Source organism: Lytechinus pictus, chromosome 16, assembly GCF_037042905.1.
Source record: "Lytechinus pictus isolate F3 Inbred chromosome 16, Lp3.0, whole genome shotgun sequence".
Taxonomy (NCBI): Eukaryota; Metazoa; Echinodermata; class Echinoidea; order Temnopleuroida; family Toxopneustidae; genus Lytechinus; species Lytechinus pictus.
In genome coordinates this window covers 28,236,040-28,254,413 of record NC_087260.1, presented here as the reverse complement: position 1 = coordinate 28,254,413, position 18,374 = coordinate 28,236,040, and the positions used below count along the sequence as shown (strand labels likewise).

General features: G+C 36.4%; 1 protein-coding gene across 1 annotated transcript in view; it reads right to left on the bottom strand.

The window, feature by feature from the left end:
* Positions 1–1,403: 1,403 nt before the first annotated feature.
* LOC129278546 (dynein axonemal heavy chain 2-like) overlaps positions 1,404–18,374 on the bottom strand; it is an 87,059-nt gene continuing 70,088 nt past the window's right edge. Inside the window, exons 68-81 of the mRNA XM_064111536.1 lie at positions 15,765–15,865; positions 15,410–15,524; positions 14,786–14,876; positions 14,268–14,393; positions 13,546–13,737; positions 10,668–10,859; positions 10,181–10,365; positions 9,637–9,859; positions 8,993–9,109; positions 8,354–8,503; positions 7,850–8,026; positions 6,999–7,224; positions 3,372–5,791; positions 1,404–3,322 (exon numbers count right to left, since the gene is read on the bottom strand). Of these exons, the coding sequence (XP_063967606.1) occupies positions 5,637–5,791; positions 6,999–7,224; positions 7,850–8,026; positions 8,354–8,503; positions 8,993–9,109; positions 9,637–9,859; positions 10,181–10,365; positions 10,668–10,859; positions 13,546–13,737; positions 14,268–14,393; positions 14,786–14,876; positions 15,410–15,524; positions 15,765–15,865 (2,050 nt within the window). The 3' untranslated portion in view covers positions 1,404–3,322; positions 3,372–5,636. The remainder of the gene's footprint in view (positions 3,323–3,371; positions 5,792–6,998; positions 7,225–7,849; positions 8,027–8,353; positions 8,504–8,992; positions 9,110–9,636; positions 9,860–10,180; positions 10,366–10,667; positions 10,860–13,545; positions 13,738–14,267; positions 14,394–14,785; positions 14,877–15,409; positions 15,525–15,764; positions 15,866–18,374) is intronic.

Sequence of the window (18,374 nt, the reverse complement as noted above, 5' to 3'; positions counted from 1 at the left end):
GGGCAATCACTTTTGAGTCATGAAAAAGAAGCATATGTCACTACATAAAACAATGATAACTCAAGTGCTAGGAAATATATTTGGTTTATATTGACTTGAAAACGGGATGTTTTAGTACAACAGGATTATATATCTCGTTAAACAGACAATGCGAGCACCAGGAACAATAAAAAAAGACGTAGGCCCTGGGCAAATTATGTTTCATAAAGTTGTAATGTAACATAACATAATCATAATATAATATAACATTATAATGAATAATATTTTCTTCTTTCCCACTACGTTTCTCTTCCTTTCTCCCTTTTTTCTCCTTTTCCCCATTTCCCCCTTTTTTTTGTCAGCCGATGGGGGGGGGGGGATGTGCCCCCCATGCCCCCCGTAGTTACGCCACTGTATGTCCATATGGCAAATACCCCTCCAATATTATTATCTTTTTTTACCCCATGATGGTTTAATGGTTTTATTAGAGATTACATTCAAATGTTTTTGACATTCCATCTTAATCCCTTCCCAAAGACCCCAACATTGATGAATTGGAAGAAACAGGGGTTTCTCTTCAATGTTATAATAAGGACATAAGTATTTCGTTTAGAAATGGTGAAATGGCTCTTTATTTGCATTTTATGATTCAATAATATTGTTTTATTTGTTAAGCGGTATTTTAGGAAGAATTTTCACCAATAAAACAATTATCTCTTGTGATTTTTTGTTCATTTCTTTCGTAAAAAGGGGGGGGGGGATGTTTATACAGGCCATCCCCCCTTCCTCGAAAAGTGGGGGGATATTTTTCCCCCCATCCTCCCCGGGATTTACGCCAGTGCTCCCAGCTAAAGGAATCGTGTATTTCTTGCCAGAGAACGATTCCTTTTGTATACATTCGCGCATGGAATTAGAGTAGAAATAGTTCTGGAAAGTATAAAAAAGTACTCTTTTTTGGGGATGATTTCCGCGCTTTTGACATTTGACAATCATGAGGCTCTTGATTGAATCACAAAAAGCTACTATGGCAATTCCACATTTTCAGGGAGGAATCAACGTTATGAGCGAGAAAAAGAAATTTCAGATTTTATTTCATAATAGGCCCTATGCAAACGAAATAGTGTGTGTGTGTATGTGTGAAGTCATCGATACACTCATTTGGATATCGACAATGATGTGCATATAACTGTTCTGTGAAATTAGGCAAAATTTGAAAATTGTATTACTTTTACGATTTTAATGAAATTTTTAACATTATGTTTGATTTCTATCTTTTTATTAAAACTTACCACTTCCACTTTGAGCTAGCCTACTTCTCTCTCTCTCTTTCTCTCCTACCCCCCTTCCTTTTCATTATTTCATAATTAAAGCTTTCAAAATAATTTATTTAACACCATTAAAAACTCACTTGAAATAATAGAATAGATACAATATCAAGGTGAATCATTTATTGGAAACAAGTCATCACAAAATAAATTGAATACAAATTCAAATCAACTTTCTTTAAAAACCTCTGTATAATATCTTCAGATACATCATACATTTCATGTAATTTCATTAATCTATTTACACATAGAAAGATTCTGTATTCACATAAAATAAATATAGCACAAATTTACAATAAACACATGAATTATTGTACAAAAACTGAATTAATTTTGGATGGAGATAACAAATAATTTGAATACAATAGATTTTTTCTGAATTATCAAGATAAGAACCACTTTGGTGAAAATGCATATCGTTCACTTTGGACGGATCGTCATTATTTTTACCAGTTTATTTTCTCTGTGAATTTCTAATGCACAGAATAAATGAAAAATATACTAGGAGAAATAAAATACTATTTGCCATTTGTTATTTGCAGATACTGTAGAGAAACATAACTTACAGCAAAAAAAAATGTAACTATGCACATGCTTTGTTGCATTAATAATCAATTTAAAAAAAAAAGAACTCATGAAAGTCATTGATATTTGAGCGACTGTTGATATCAAAATAGCACTGAAGAAACACATGCTCAAAGTTTTCATGCCTTGCATTTACCAAGAGCAAATGCAAGGATTATTAGAAAGTGGGTTCAACTAAAGCATAACAGAAGCTAAAAGGATGAAAAGGCACAAAAAGTTCAAAGTTCTGATTGGTTATCATATATAACAGCAAACCTACAATGTAAGAATAGTACCATTTGCCTAAATGAGAAAATGGCTGACATCATGTTAAAAATTTCGAGCATGTCCTTATTAAGCATCGTTTTGAGCTATTCATCTTTGCCAGTGTATGTTTACTCTGTCTTGGATCAAATGACCCAATGCCTTTTTTTGAAACCTGGCTAATTCAATTCCTACACACACATGACCCTTGTTTGGTTTAAGACCCATAGACTCAACAAATATCAATATTTAATTTTGGCGATTCCATAAACTAATAAACCTGTTTGCGGTACATCCATTCCCATAGTATATCTAACTTCAAGAACTCAAGCGATGACAATGAGAAATTTACCTTTAAATACGAAGCACAAAGTGGAAACAAATCATTACAGGTAAGAGTAGGTCCTGTATACCTATGGGGGGGGGGGGCAGATGTACATACTTTACAGAATCCCCCCTCATGCATACTGCCATCTGCATTATGAAACTATTTGACAATGCAATCAAAGAATATAAAGGAGAATCTTATAACAAATATGACCTCATGATAATGAAGCTAGGCAGGTGTCAATTTTTAAGTGAATAAACATCAGGCTAAAGTCAATACAGGCATCCGTTGTCCCACACATATACAATGATTTACCTAATTAAATTAAACTTGACCTTGTAAAAGTGCAAACATGATGTCATGTCAGCATACGCGGGAGAAGAGATTTCTCATCCGATGACATTGAATACCACAACAGCGAGCGAAGTTTTAATTTCCAGTCTGAATTGTATATCTAAACCCGGCCTGTTTTAACCATGGATAGAGTAACAATTAGCTCTATTAAGGTCACTGGAAACACTTAATAGTGCTCCAAAAGGTCAAGTGCACACATAGTTCCATAATACACTCGGCAAAAAAAGTTCTATTGTTTAAAGCATTTAACCGCCCATGCATGACTGTTAACATGAAAATGCAGAGCTGCCAAGTTGTATTTTGCATTTTCAGTATTCTTATCCCCCAAAATCAGTATTTTGACAAAAAATCAGTATTTTTACCGTGTGAGATAAATATTTTGTATTTTTCCCCAAAAACAGTGTATTTCATAATAAAATGCTTGGCGCACTCGCCCATCACGGCGCTCAAGCTGCATGCAAGCTAAAATGTGCACTGCTCTTGCAGATGAAAAAAAAAAACATTGAAACTTGTGTATATCTCACCCTGGTTTTTACAAAATGATTGAAAAAAAAAACAAGTTACCTGAAATTACATTGATCTAATAACCATATTTGTGTACGTTTTATGAAATAGAGACATATAGAGATGATTTTTCTCAATAAATTTCGATTTTGTAAAAAAAAAAAAAAAAAAAAAAAATATATATTTTTTTTTTAATACAAAAAACATATTTTTTAAAGAAAAAACATACTGCCGTATTTTGGTTGCAAAAACGTACTAAATACGGAAAAATCGTACTACTTGGCAGCTCTGAAAATGTCATGTCATACTGGAAGAGGAATATTGTCTGGTCATGTTGACATACAATAATTTGCCTTTAAAGGGGAATCCAGCTTTGGCAATAAAATGTTGTGTTGGGAAGGAGAAAAATAAACCAAACAGAATAGTGAAAGTTTGAAAGAAATCGGACAAGCAATAAGAAAGTTATAGCTGCTTTAAAATTGAGATCACTAATAGTATGTAGATTTCAAATTGGCAACTGGGTAAGTAAATTATGACAAGGGGCAAGGACAACTTTCTCATAGGCCATGTACTTTATTATCAGGGATTTGTGGTTTTCTCCTAAGTACCCATTCCTCTGGGGTGGTAATTACAATCTAAATATAACCCAGGTAGTCTATTGTTAATATGTCCTCATGAAAAAAATATAATTTGAAATAAACTTTTGGGAAAAATGACATTTTAGCCATAATATGTATTGGAGTACATGGAAGAGTAGTCCTTGCCTTACATCACTATGACATCCCATATGCGGCCAATTTGAAGTCTCCATGAGTATAGTGATTACCAATATTTACAACCTTAAAAAAATCATAACTTTCTTGTTGTTTGTCCAATATTGTTCAAACTTTCACCTATCAACTTGTCTGATTTTTCTTTTTCTTATAAAAACAAGTTTTTATTTGGGTTGGATTCCCCTTTAATCAAATATCTATATGAAATATTTTAAGTTTTCTAAGTGTCCAAGAACTTGTTTTGCCGAGTGTATTTTCTCTTGCATATGCATGTTGTTTTTCTCATTACATGTTGGTTTGGCTTCATACACTGTTGTATCATGGAGTACATACAGTTGAGGCCAAAAGTTTTACATACACCCACGGAATTCAGTGAAATTTGTTCGCTTCCCAAACATCATAAAATTTACTTTATCTTCAGAAACATAAATACTACCATGACAAATTTGGTATCAAATGAAAGAGCGTATCAAGCTCTTTTACAAAATTGGGATGCCGTTGGGATTAAAGTATATTTCAGGAGGAATTTTCTTTGAAGAAAAAAAGTAATATTTGTGCCAAATGTATTTTATTGTTTGCTATATTTGCTATATTTTCAAACATCGTTTCATAGAAATATATAAATGTCAAATCTGTAATTTATATTACATTTTCTATCATGATATGTAACCACTGAACAAAAAAGAGTAATCTGAAATGTTTGTGTTGAGAAGTAACTAGCACAAATATGGAATGTTTTTGTCAAGTTTTTATTTTTAATTTGTCTAACATATTTGGAAAAAATGACACCTAACCCTTTTTCAGCTCCTGATGACAAAGCAATATGATGAAGGGGCATGACATACTCATTTGTTTGATATAAAATTCGTCATGATAGCACAAATATTTCATAAGATACAGTAAATTTTATTATGTTTGGTAAATGTCAACTTTTCTTTAAATTTCCTGGGTGTATGTAAACTTCTGGCCTCAACTGTATGTACTTTTCTTGTACATTCATGGTCATCAAGCTCTATCCATTAAAAACAAATAAATATTGGTAGTATTAACTCTTTGAGTTACACCAACTCCTTCTGAGGTTTCCACTTATCCTGAATGCCATCAAGCCACACATGGAATATCATTAGAAAGACAAGTCTTAATTTTAGCTGAAATTTATCGTAGCACTCTCTCATCACATAATTGGATGACCTTATCCATATCTCTTAATCTCATCAATACTTAATTCATCTAATCAACATCTAGATCTTAAACAAGAAGTCCTAACAAATCTCATCAACTTATTACATCACCTTACTATTGCCATAACATGACCTTATCTTTATAAGGTCATGTTATGGCAATAGTAATCTTACAGACCAAAAACTTATCACCAGCGTAAGTCAGGAAAACAAGACCCTATCCAGGTTTGAAAATAGGTATTGAAAACACGTATCATTAGTTTACAATTATGATATCATTACTTCATCCAGGTATTCAACTAGTAGCCTTAACACTTATTATAAGGTTACAGTTACAATACCATGACCTAGTCCAGCTGGTAAACTAGTAGTCCAAACTCATGAGAAGAGCAGTACCTCTCTTGGTCCAGTGATCAGATTGGAAAGCCCCCGATTTCAGGTCCACAGCTACCACGAAGGACGCTCGCCCAGTGGATCCGGTACGGTTTTGATAGTAGTAGCATGGACAGCCATAGTTACCTGTAGGACAAAGTCAAGAATTGTTACTTGATTTGGAAGTAACAGAGACAGTTTATTTCTAATTGGTCTTTTACAAATACGTCTAATTACCAACTCATCTACCATCATTTCATCCACCATCCACATGGTCTAATTGCCACTTCATCCTCTTACCACTTCATCTAATAACCAGTTGGTCCAATAGCCATTTAGTCCATGTACCATTTGGTCTAATTGGACTGTTAATTGGGCGAAATGAATGAAAAGAAAGTGGTTATTAGACTAACTGGTTATGAGACGAAATGGTCATAGGCAAACTGGTGATCAGACGAAGTAATTATTGGACCAAATGGTTGTTAGACGAAATGGCATTAGAATAAATAAAAGTTGACCATGTGACGAGAAGACAAGTTGACAATGGACGAATCGGCAGTTTGCCATGGAGATGGTAAATTGCCACTCGGTCTACATCCATTTGGTCTACATCCTGTTTGGTCTCATCCAAAATGGTCTGATCCCACTTCATCTTCAACCACTTGGTCTACAAACTATTTGGTCTAACTGCCAACTAGCCCAGATCAATTTTGCCTTATTCCTAGTTAGGCTATACCCACTTTGTCAAGTATCCACTTAGTCCAGAACCACTCATTCTGTATGGTTAGATGAACTTTTTATGAACCAAGTATTTATTTGACGAGGTAAAAACAAATAGGAGACAAAGTGGAAATCATACAAAATGGGCAATAAACTAAATGAGAATTTTACTAGGTGGGTATTATATATTAGATTCAATTAAAATTTTGAAAAATATTGAAGTTTTCATTCAATTGCACGTTAACAATAAAAATTTTAATCGGCAAAGATTGGATTTTAACTTTAAATGGTGGGAATCAAAATGATTGAGGTACTCATTTAGCAACCAAGGGTCATCAGCTGTGCGTTAAGTGTGCTTAACTCACAAACAACTTCATGAAATAGCATCAAGACATCTGCTCTCACGACAATTGCTCCACCGTAATTTATCTGAAGATATACGCTTTGGGGCAGGGTTGTGATAGGCTTTTTGGTTTAGAATCATGTGAGGATAAGAATTGATGGTTAAGGTAAGGTTTGAAGTTAGGGTTTATGTTTGGCTCGATGTGGGCACTTTCAGTAGGGGCAATTGTCGCTTGAGCGAATATCATGAAACCTGAGAACCACCACCCAGGATCTTATAGCACCATCTTACCTTTGCCGCTCTTCTTCTTGTTCTCCACCGGTTTGAAGTGTATGGTTGGTATCGGGCAGACCAGCTGCATGGGGTTGGCTTCTACAAGGCAGGCATTCTTCTTGTCCCAGCCGGCTCCCTCCAGGAACAAGCCCTTGATCCACACACCATCCTTGGGAGGGTCAACGATGTTGTTATCATCCACTGTGGACACCACAAACTCCCAGGATAGGGAATCAACAGAGATCTACGAGGGAAAGTGAAAGAGAGACAGATGAAGATGTGGTCAACATTTGTGTGTAACCCAAATATATAAACTTCCCAGACTTCTTCCACCATTTAAAATAACATTGACAATTATACTTGGCTATATAGCGCTTAATACTTACTTTATCAGAAGTCTCTAAGCACTAAGCACACAGTGATGCAGCATAATTACCCTGGCTTTTGCAGAGCAGCTGTCACATGTAGAATGTAAATATTACCAGGTTGCAAAAGAGCACTTGTAAACTACTGATAGGTTTAATGCAAAATGCAATGAATGAAACAGCTAAGCCCCCCCCCCCATTAAGATATACCATTTTCTTTTCCTAATACTTTTCTTTTTGGCGGCAAGGTAAGTTTAAGAAAGTAGGGGATAAAGACTTTTAGTGTAGATCAAACGATCATGACCTAGCCACGTCTGTTTTCCCCTTGGAGATTGAATGACACCTATGAAGCTTTTCTGGTCTGATATTTTATCTGGCAAAGTATGTCTTATCTGACAGTTACCATAGGAACTGAGCTTCTCAGCCAATCAATATCAAGAAAAGTTGTCAGATCTGACAACATGTCAAATGAAAATTGTTTATGATGTGCCACTTTAGACTTACGTTGTTTTGTCTGGCCGAGGTCTGCAGGACAGCGGTCAAGAACCCGGTGGGGAAGGTGAAGCCAGACATCCAGAAGATGACCGGTGGATGAGCAGTAGTGGCCCACTTCTCAAACTGATCAACACGCATCAGCAGGTCACGAGTCCAAGCCCCAAGCTGCTTGTTGGATGGGTATGCCTAGGAAAAATGAATCAAATAAAAGAACAATAAACAACTGTTGTGGTGAACTGATATGTGTTTTATGAAAGAAATGTTCCTGGTGAAATTTTTCCTAGCATACACTGTAATCCTACAGGTACCATAAATAGTATCATAATGTATATGTAGGTGGTAACATATCTTACTTTCTCCAACAGTATTCTGGCATCATAGATGCATTGGAGATCTCTTTTAAGGCACTCAACATCATCACTATTTCTTTGATATCCTTTTAAAGGTCCTATTAATGATGACCTGATGGCCTGTGGTAGGGCATTGTAAGATTGGATCTACAATATATCTTACCTTCTCCCACAGAGGGGGTACTCTGGCATCATAGATGCAGTTGAAGATCTCTTCCAAGTCGCTAGACATCACTACCAATCCCTTGATACCCTTCTCTAGGTCTATCAATGATGATCTGATGGCCTGCAGCAGGGCGTTGTAGCGTTGGATCTACAAAAACAAACAAGCAATAGAGATAACTTAGACCTTCGCTTTAAAATGTGATGAGAATGAGGTATTATTTTAAAATTATTTCACACAATTCTTCAGCTAAAGCAGTATCACCCATATACTCATTTGCAGACTTCCCATCTGTTTACCTAGTTTCTCCAACTTGCAACCAAATTCTTTGCATTGAATTTTATGTATTTTCATAATGGCTGAGCAGTAGAGAACCAACCTCCTGAAATGGAAGTTGTGAATTCAATCAATGGATGAGTCACACCAAAGATTTTGAAGATTGGACCTTCTGCCTTCTTGTCGGGCTATTGACATATTAGAATGGAGATACTCAAGGCCCACTGGAAGATCAGCTATTATAGCTGAAGTGGCTACCCAGAATTGCTAAGAGCTATCATTATTATTTGTTATCATTAACAATGGGCTTCTCTTATCTCAACTTCTTCTTGCCACTGTACAAGCTTGGAAACACTCTCTCACCTCCTGCAGAAGTACAACATTGAGAGGTGATGGATCATCCTTGAGGATCTTCTGAGTGCCTTCGTAATCAATATCAGGTGGGATCTTCTCTAAGACATCAGCAGCCAGCTTCAGTACCTGAACAGGATCAATGTAACAGAAGAGTTTCATTACCTGAATCAGATGGTCACTGCATAAAGACTGCAGGAATTACATAAGTCAAAGTGTTACTGACAAGGATATTGCCATAGACACTTTGTCCAGACTCTTCTGCACCATGCTGTACAAAGGATTTTTTTCCTAGGGGTGGATGGCAATATACCCGTATTGTTATATTTGAAGCACGCTTTGTATTAAAGGGAATACAGTGACTGACCAATGCATTGGCATTTTGAAAGCAAAGATCATTCTGGTGCACATTTTGGGAGGAAGTATGAAAATTCAGTAGGGACAAGTAAGGACACGCTTCTGTGTGAATTAAGAGCAAAGGATCATTTGATCTCTTGGTGAACAGAAGCAAATCCTTAGAAGCTTAATGCTTCATCGTACAGTGATCAATATATGCAATCAATAGTAAAAAGCAGCTGTTCTGAAAGGATGTTGGCACAAAGATACTTTCCTATCACAAGATCACAATGAGGCTGAATGAAGTCTGAGCCTCTTACCTTTGATTCTTTACTCTCCCCAACCTTGACAGACACCTGAGGCTGCAGCGAGAGCAGGGTGTCGAACAAGGTCTGGGTCTCCGTGATCTGTGAAGCGATGTCTGCGTTAGGATGCTGTCCAAAGGTTTCAGGGTGGTCTACACCGGGTAACATACTGATGTACTCTTTGTAGGTCTGAAGTGGGCCATCTTTGGGGATGTAGTAGGTCTGAAGGGAGGAAAGCCTGCATAAACATAGGACAGAAGGCAGATTTAAGTACCCATACGTATATGAGGTTTCTGATAACATAGCATTTGTGTGAGAGGACAGACTTTAAACGTGCACAAGGTTGTAGCCTAACCATCGGCCAGATTTACAGGATACTAATTCAAATCTACTCCAGATGATTACAACAATTATACTTCCCTAATTGTGGGTCTTGGATTGTCCATCCATAATATCAACAGAATTGTGCATAGGCTGTAGGCTAAAACCAAACTTAAAAGTAACATACGTGTGCGCCTGCCCACACCAAAGGTATAGTCGCAAACCTTGGACAACTTACTTAAAGAATGCCACTGTCAAGGCATTTTCACAGAAGTACTCGTTGATGTAAGTCATAAGAAGCCTGCGATCCCAGTCGTCTGTCACGTGACCTCCGTAGTTGACCCCAGCGATGAGGTACTTGAGGGCGTCCCAGGGCGTTTCATCGTATTCATCAAGGTAGATACTCAACAAGTTTTCAGAAACCTGTAAACATGGGATGTTATAAATTATGATATTATCTTCTGAAATAATGCATATCAGCATAATCATCACCATCATCATTAACATCATCATCATCACCACCATCATCATCCTCATCACCATCACCATCCTCATCCTCATCACCATCGGCACCACCGCCGCCGCCATCATCATCATCATCATCATCATCATCATCACCATCACCATCACCATCACCATCACCATCACCATCACCATCACCATCATCATCATCACCATCATACAAACACTCTAGAGTTCCTTCAAACCACAGTGGCAGCGCTCACCTCAAAATCAGAGTCATTGAAGCCGTACATGATGTTCCAACCAAGCATACGGAACTTCTTTCTCTCCAGAAGTACAGAGTGGAAGAAGCAGAGAGCAAAGAGAAGTTTCTTGTACTTGTCTTGCTTGGTACATCGACTGAACTGCTGCTCGGTAACCAGGTGGTACAGACGCTTCATGTTGGCTTTCAAACCCTGGCAAAGACAATAGACACACAAAGATTTATGACTGGAACACTGCTGAAAGTAGCAAAGTTATGATTGTTGTTTATTGAAATTTGCTCAACCTATTCAAAGGATTTAATGATGTATTTTTTTGGGGAAAATATCATTTTGATGTTCACCCATATAATCCCAGAGCTGCCAACCTTGTGCAAACAAAAAAAGGAATCATTATGGCCAAAAAAAGGAATTTCCAACAAAAAAAAGGAATGTGTTAAAACGAACCTTAAAACGACATGCGACAAACATCCAATGCAAAAAGTATGTATGCAGTGAACAATTAAAAAAAAGTTAATCTCTAGGCCTAGTCTGGGCTAAGTAACGGAACGTTACAAATTGGACCCTTATTTTAATTAAGTCAGTAGCAGGGCTTGAATTAAGAATTGAGAGGGGCAAGGCCATTTTCAAATGGGCACTTTCAGCTTGGGGCAACCGGCAAAGTGGCCTTGGATGCCCCAAAATTTCAAGGGGTATCAAGGCCATTCTAAAGGACATGAAGGCCACTTTTATTCTAGTCAAATGGGCACCTAGGCAAATTTTTCTAAAAATGACAAGTAGGCCTTTCATTTTGTAGTGCAACCTACTCCGGCACTTATCAAAGTGAAGATCTGTCGAGAAAAAATTCTTTCAGGGGCACCAAAATCAGTTCTGGTGAACATTTTTAGGGCCCCATTTTTCTGGGGCTTCCTTTCCACTTCTAAAATAATTAATTGTTTTATGTTGAGTTTCCTGACAAAACTACCAAATTGTAGACTAAGAGAAATATAAAAAAAAAGTTGACATAAATTCAGACTTCTCTTCCCAAGTAACATTGTTTTTGCCAAACAGAACCCTTTAAAATTAAAGTGTCATAAAATGGAAGTGTACATGTAACATTCCACAAATATAGAAAAATTATTCATAAATCAATCTAATCTAAAATTCAAATAGATCTATAGATAAGAAGTTGAAATCATTCCACAAAAGTCCCATCGTAAATCACTTCACGATGTGCACAGCTCAGCCTCAATCACACTGCACGCACACTCAATCATCCCCAGCAGTGACGGCACTATAGAGCAGACATCTAGGCCGCCAGAACCGGGGAAGAAATCTTCCCATTCCTGCTAAACTGAATGCTAAAGTGCCGACTTTTTTAATGAATTCCAAAGGCAGTAGGACATCTCTCTAGTATAAATCATGTGAAACTATCAATAACTGTTGAATATCACCCAGAATTATTACTTCAAGGGACAATGAAGAGCTTACCAGGTCTTTTCAAAGCCGAATTCATCGTATTTGTTTGATACGATTACGAGTTGATGAAAATTAACCAGACAGTACCGTTATCCGAAGGGAATTGATATTAATCAATTCAAGAAAATAGCCTCAAAATTTCTTTATCACAACAATTAATTTTAAAGTATATGAAAAATATCTTTTGATGATTCAATCTTTAATATATATGATGAGTATTTTTGTAAAATTTTGCAAATGGAATAATAATTTCCCTCAAACCTCCAAATCCCCCTCCATTACAAATGGACTCTTCTCTTACTACATTTGGGAATTACCCTACCCAATTCATCGTACTCCTCACTCTGCACTGCAAGAACAAACGTTGGCTCGATCACCTGAAGAGTGTTGGCCCGTGCGTAAAGACAACGTATTAGCAGTAACGTTAGATCTAAATTCTGAAATCTGATTTTCGGATCGTTTTTTTGTACATAAAACATCACTTTATAGGAAAGAAATTACATGCAAATTTAAGATAAAATATATAAAATTCAGAAATATCGTACCTTAGACCGCAGTTACTGTTATTTCCTTTCAAATGATGATCAAAACATAATCATCCTCGATCCTTTCGTTTGTCATCGTAAGTTGCCATCTTGGATGACGTCATCATCCTTACAGACGTATTTACCAGTCGCTATACATCGCGATTCGTACCATGCATGCCGCTCGCATATTCAACTAACGTATATGTACGTGCACGCTATCAAATTATTAAAGTGCGTTGGAAAACCGGCCGGCGGGCGACTACGCACGCGCAAATACCAGGCTCATCTCGGGCTCAACCACTGAACTAGAAATACGTATTTCTAGTTCAGTGGGCTCAACACGCACTCCACATACATACAATTATGTACACACATTATCAAAATTGTCAAAAAACGTAATTTGAAAAGAAAAACCATAATGCCGTAATTTGAATGAAAAAACGTAATGATTACGGCAAAAACGTAATGGTTGGCAGCTCTGTAATCCTTACACCAACATATTTCAGTCACGATTAATATTGCATTTGAAAGGATATAGCAGTGATTAGCATTACATTTCTCAAATTACTTCATTTTACACAAATAATGAATTTGCGGCATACATTGGAATTTATCTTTACCAATAGAGTAAACTTTGCGTAAGTCAATCTTTAATAATCGCCAAAGTCATAGCAATATTTTATACCAGATTTGCAAAAAACATTTCAAGTTTACTTTTCGTTGGTCAAGTTTTGCCTGAGGTGGCAAATATATTTGAGTGATCCCAAGAGATTTTAAAACATGGTTTTCCATTGATGTCATTGTAAACGACAGGCACACTTGAGACTTAACTGGAAATGTTATTTTAATTTCTTCCTCCCTTTGTCAATATAGGAGGGTATGACTATAATAGTTACCTTCGGTGGTTCTGTGGTCATCTTAATACCAGCCTGTAGGATGGAGATAGGGAACTCTGGGTTGGGGCTACTGCTCAGCCAGAGCCTGAAGTCTTGATGGGGTTCTTCCACCTGTAGCTGCTCAACGAGCTTGTCCAGCTGGGGCATCCAACTCAGGGACAAGTGACAGTTAGCCAGGAATACCCAGTTGCCCTGAGAGGAGAAGAGAGATAGAGAGAAAAAGAGAGATATAATGAGAAATGATACAAGTAATTAGAGAAGCAATGAATGTTTATTTTTTCACGGAGAGATGATAAAATCATAGGCTTTTCCATACATTATTAATTACGTCTACTAAGCTCTTTGATCAGGGTATCAGGTTTAGTAAGCACCATTTATGTACTTAGAAACGCTTGTTTAAATAACCATAAATAGATAATAATTATACTATTAATATCACTTTCATTAATATTAAGATTATAGATATCAAATTAAAATCTTTATTTAGATCATTATCATCATCTTCATAATCAAGATCATCAGCATCGCGATTATCACCAACATCACGATCATCAACATCATCATGACAGTCATAACAATCATCACCATGACATCCATCATCATCATCCCCACCATCATCAACCTCATATACATGTACCATGACCATCTCCATCATCAGCAACCTTCTCCCCCCTCCCCCCTTTTACCACTCTCCCTTCTCTGTTTCCTCCTCCTATCCTTACCTCTCTCACACCTTCTTTGATCATCCTTGTAGCGATTGGAGCCTGACCTTGACCCAGTGAGAGGGCATGGAATCGGTGGCTCATGTCGCTCTGTTCTGCCAGCTGGAGTAGCATGCTTGTAGGATCCTAGCATGGTGATTGGAATGAAAAAACAGGGAAAAGATCATTAACTCTTTATCATAAAAAGGGTGTTAAGGATCCTAATAAATGATTGGCTAAACTTTATCACGTGACCGTTCATTCATTTCAGCTAAGATGCAAATTAGCTAATGATTGGTACTTATGACTAATGACTTATCCACATATATTACTGCACTGAACTCCTGTGAGGTGAATGGGTACCTGGTAGGAATTTATTTCCTTGAAACGCAGAGCGTGGAATAGCTGCTCTGCTAAAGCCAGGGTAATTATGCTGCATTATATATGGTAGAGCACTTACAGACTTCTGCTAAATTAAGTATTGCTATAAAAACAAACATAATCTTATTATCATTCCTATTGAATAAGATGATACTTACCACTCCAGGGGAGAGTACAAAGATGAGAGGCGTCTTGGTGTTGGAATCCTCAAGGACGGCTTTCATGTCCAAAACAGGTGGCTCAACAAATCTGAAAATATTGCGAAAAAGGGAGATTAATTGGAAAATTACATAAAATAATCAACCTTATAGCATGTTTGACTCCCATCTTTCTCCATTCTTTTTTCACTTCATGATTAGCTCAAGTCACGATAATTTGAGAACACTACAGCATTTCATATTAACTAGGAAATACAGAGAGATTATTTCAAGAAGAGCTTACACACATTTGATCGGATGTACATGCCATATAAAATTCCAATGATTTTATTCATAAGCCTTCCATTTTCATCCATTTGGTATATTCATACTGTTTCATTGCAAAAGAAACCATGGCTATTTAATTAGAATTAAGTAGATTTGACTCAAAGATGGACAAAGCATAAAGAGGCCACATCGATGTGAAAACATAATTTAAAAAAAACAGACAAAACAAAGAAATGGAAGGATAATATAGCAAGAAATATGGATGGTCTTGAAGGAATACTGCAACATAGAAATCCAAGTTATTGAAGTTGAAAATGGAAAAAAAGACTCAATTTAAACTGAAAAAAAAAAACTCACTTGGAACCCAGATTGTTAACAATGAAGGAAGTTGAACAGAAGGAAACACGATCCGGACGGAGTGAACGAACAATCAACATTCGCTGGAGCTCGTTGCAAGCATTGTCCCATTCACCTGCAAATAAAATAGGGTTTTAAGAATATTAATTATTAAACTAAGATTTTAACAATTTTTTTTAAAACCATGGATTACGTATGGGGTTGTCATATTTACAACACCAGGATATTCATTCATTACAGGAATGATGCAATAAATATGTGTGGACCTCTGAAAATATTGATGGACAAATATGTTGAAAAAATATTGTTTGAATATCATTATGGCCAAAGTAGGGAGCATTGAAAAGCTACTAACCTGGGAGACCTGCTAGCTCAGGTTCTGCACTGGTATACCAGACGTGCCAGTCCCTGGGATACTGTTCAAAGGCCTGTACGATACCATGGAAGTTAGTCAGTCTACAGGAAACAAGGAGATAAAGAATACAGATCTTAGGTAAGCTCTTCTTTTGAGATCTATAAGTGGGGATGCTAGTAACAACTGACATAGTATTATGTAATATTACCAGCAGTAAGAAATATGGCAGGTTAATGATCCTGCTAGTGCACTGATGCCTACCGTAATTTCACACAAACATAAAGTTTTGCTGTTTTACACAAAATTACACTTTTGATATTTGCTTCCTTTTGTCGTAGTAGGGCAGATTTGCACAAATCATATATAGCCAAATTAAATACATATATATTGATATTAAATGGCATATACACATACATACATGTATACTTATGGGTAAGCAATGCCAATATAATTACCATAATGGAACAGATAATGGGAATATTGGGTTTGTGTGGGCATGCAGGGGGAAGCGGCAAGTGCGATATTGTGGGGGTGTGAGGTTGTGACGTTGTGTAGGTATTGTTAGAAAATACATATATGCTTCTTTGTTTACATAACTTGTTTTGTATCATAAACTGTGCTCATGATACATAGATAACAAACCTGCTGAGATTTCAAAATATTTTGATGCAATCAATAACTCTAAAGACTCCTTTGAAACCAAAATATAAATCATATCTCTGATACATTCCAATATTCTGTGTATACGTTTCTGGTACCATCTGGAACAAAACAATATATTAGTTCATTTCAATCTAAAAAAAAAACACTGTACATCTGTGATAACAATAGACATACATGTATGTGATGTCCATTTTTGCAAGGAGCTACACTCTTTGAAAAATGACTATATCTCAGGAAAAAAAAATGCGTAAGAAAGAGTAATCAGTCATGATTACCTTTCCAATCTAGATTAATACCTCAGTTCAAAAGACATTTTGCATTTTTCATTCTGCATCAAATACGGACTTTAAAATTTTGGGGAAAGGATTTGTCATTTTAACGTACATAACACCTTTTAAACTACAAAATATTATTAATTTAAGAGTTGGTTATGGTTACAAGTTAAACAGTGCATGTGCTTATCATCAACGGTGCAATTTCCCACAAGTTCACATCAATTAGTTCAATACTGTGGACAACAATGTGTGCAATTTACACTCCAATAAAACCAGGATTATTCGTTTTAAAATAAAAACATATTAAGGTACATAACATGTTACTTCTCAACATCAAATGAAAAGAGGGCACGACTGGATAAAGGGACATATTAAGCATATCTTGCTTCAGAACTGGATACAAAATAGAGCTAACCATATACCATATCTTCAGCACCAAGATATCCCCTCTATAGTGTTAACATTCTCATGGCATCTTTTCCATTTGAGAAAAAATCTTAAGTATTCTCCTTTTTATATTCATAGAGCTGTTTCCAAGTTTGTGTCATGACAGTTCATCTATTTATGGAAAGTGAGCCCTACAAGATAACTTTCTGTGTTGAAAACGTGAATAGGTTTTACATTCTGTGTACCATTGGTCACACTTAACTCTAACATCACACACTGAAATCTGAAAAATTTCTAGTAACTTCATTAAAAGTACATTATTATATCTTGGAATTTGAACTTGTATAAAACTAGGCACGCACAATAGTACTATTGTGACACACTTTCCTCTTCAAATCAGGAATAGTAAACGATGGCTTTCTAGAAATGTAAATGTATCTTTAGATATTATATCCATTAATAAGCCACAACACTAGACTACTTATCCACAGTAAATCCTTAAGGTTAAAGCATTGTACAAGTGACAAACAGTTTGCAAGGAATTTTGAAAACACTTGATCACTTCCCAAACTGAACAGATCCCCTTCTACCATCTACCGTTCTACCATCATAATGTTAGTAAAAAGGCTAGTCAAATAACTCTTGATTCCAGCGATGATCAAATATCCCTACACAGAAAGTTAGAAAACTATTCTACCATCAACCTTCAATCACTCAACTCAATTTTGAATAAAATTTATAATGTGAAAGAGATCCCCTGAGCTACCATCAAATAGCTGACCCATGACTTGACAAATCACTCAACTTAATTCTGACTATGATTTCAAAGTGAACCGGTCCCTGTCTCAGTAGTCAGACCACTCATCTACCATCAAACAATTGACCCATGACTCTTCAAAGCACTAAACCACATTCTGACAAACTAAGTTCCCAATGTGAACGGGTCCCTTTCAGGGGAGCTACGATACTACTCTACCACCACACAGTAAACCCTCTTACCCACATGAGCGTCTCAATTCATTACATAATACTCACTTACTGAATGATGAAGCGAATGATGGAGGGAAAATATGAGGTTAGGAATGATATCGATGGTTAGTATGTTTCAATGGCATACATAGTATGTATGAAATGAAATGTTCATTATTGGAGTGCACAAAAAGATGAGAAACCATTCCACATGATGTGTCATGTATGAAAAGCAGCATATTACATCAGTAAGCTGGTGGAGTTATAAATATCAAACTGTCAATTTCTTGAGGTAAACCCTTATTTGATTAGATAA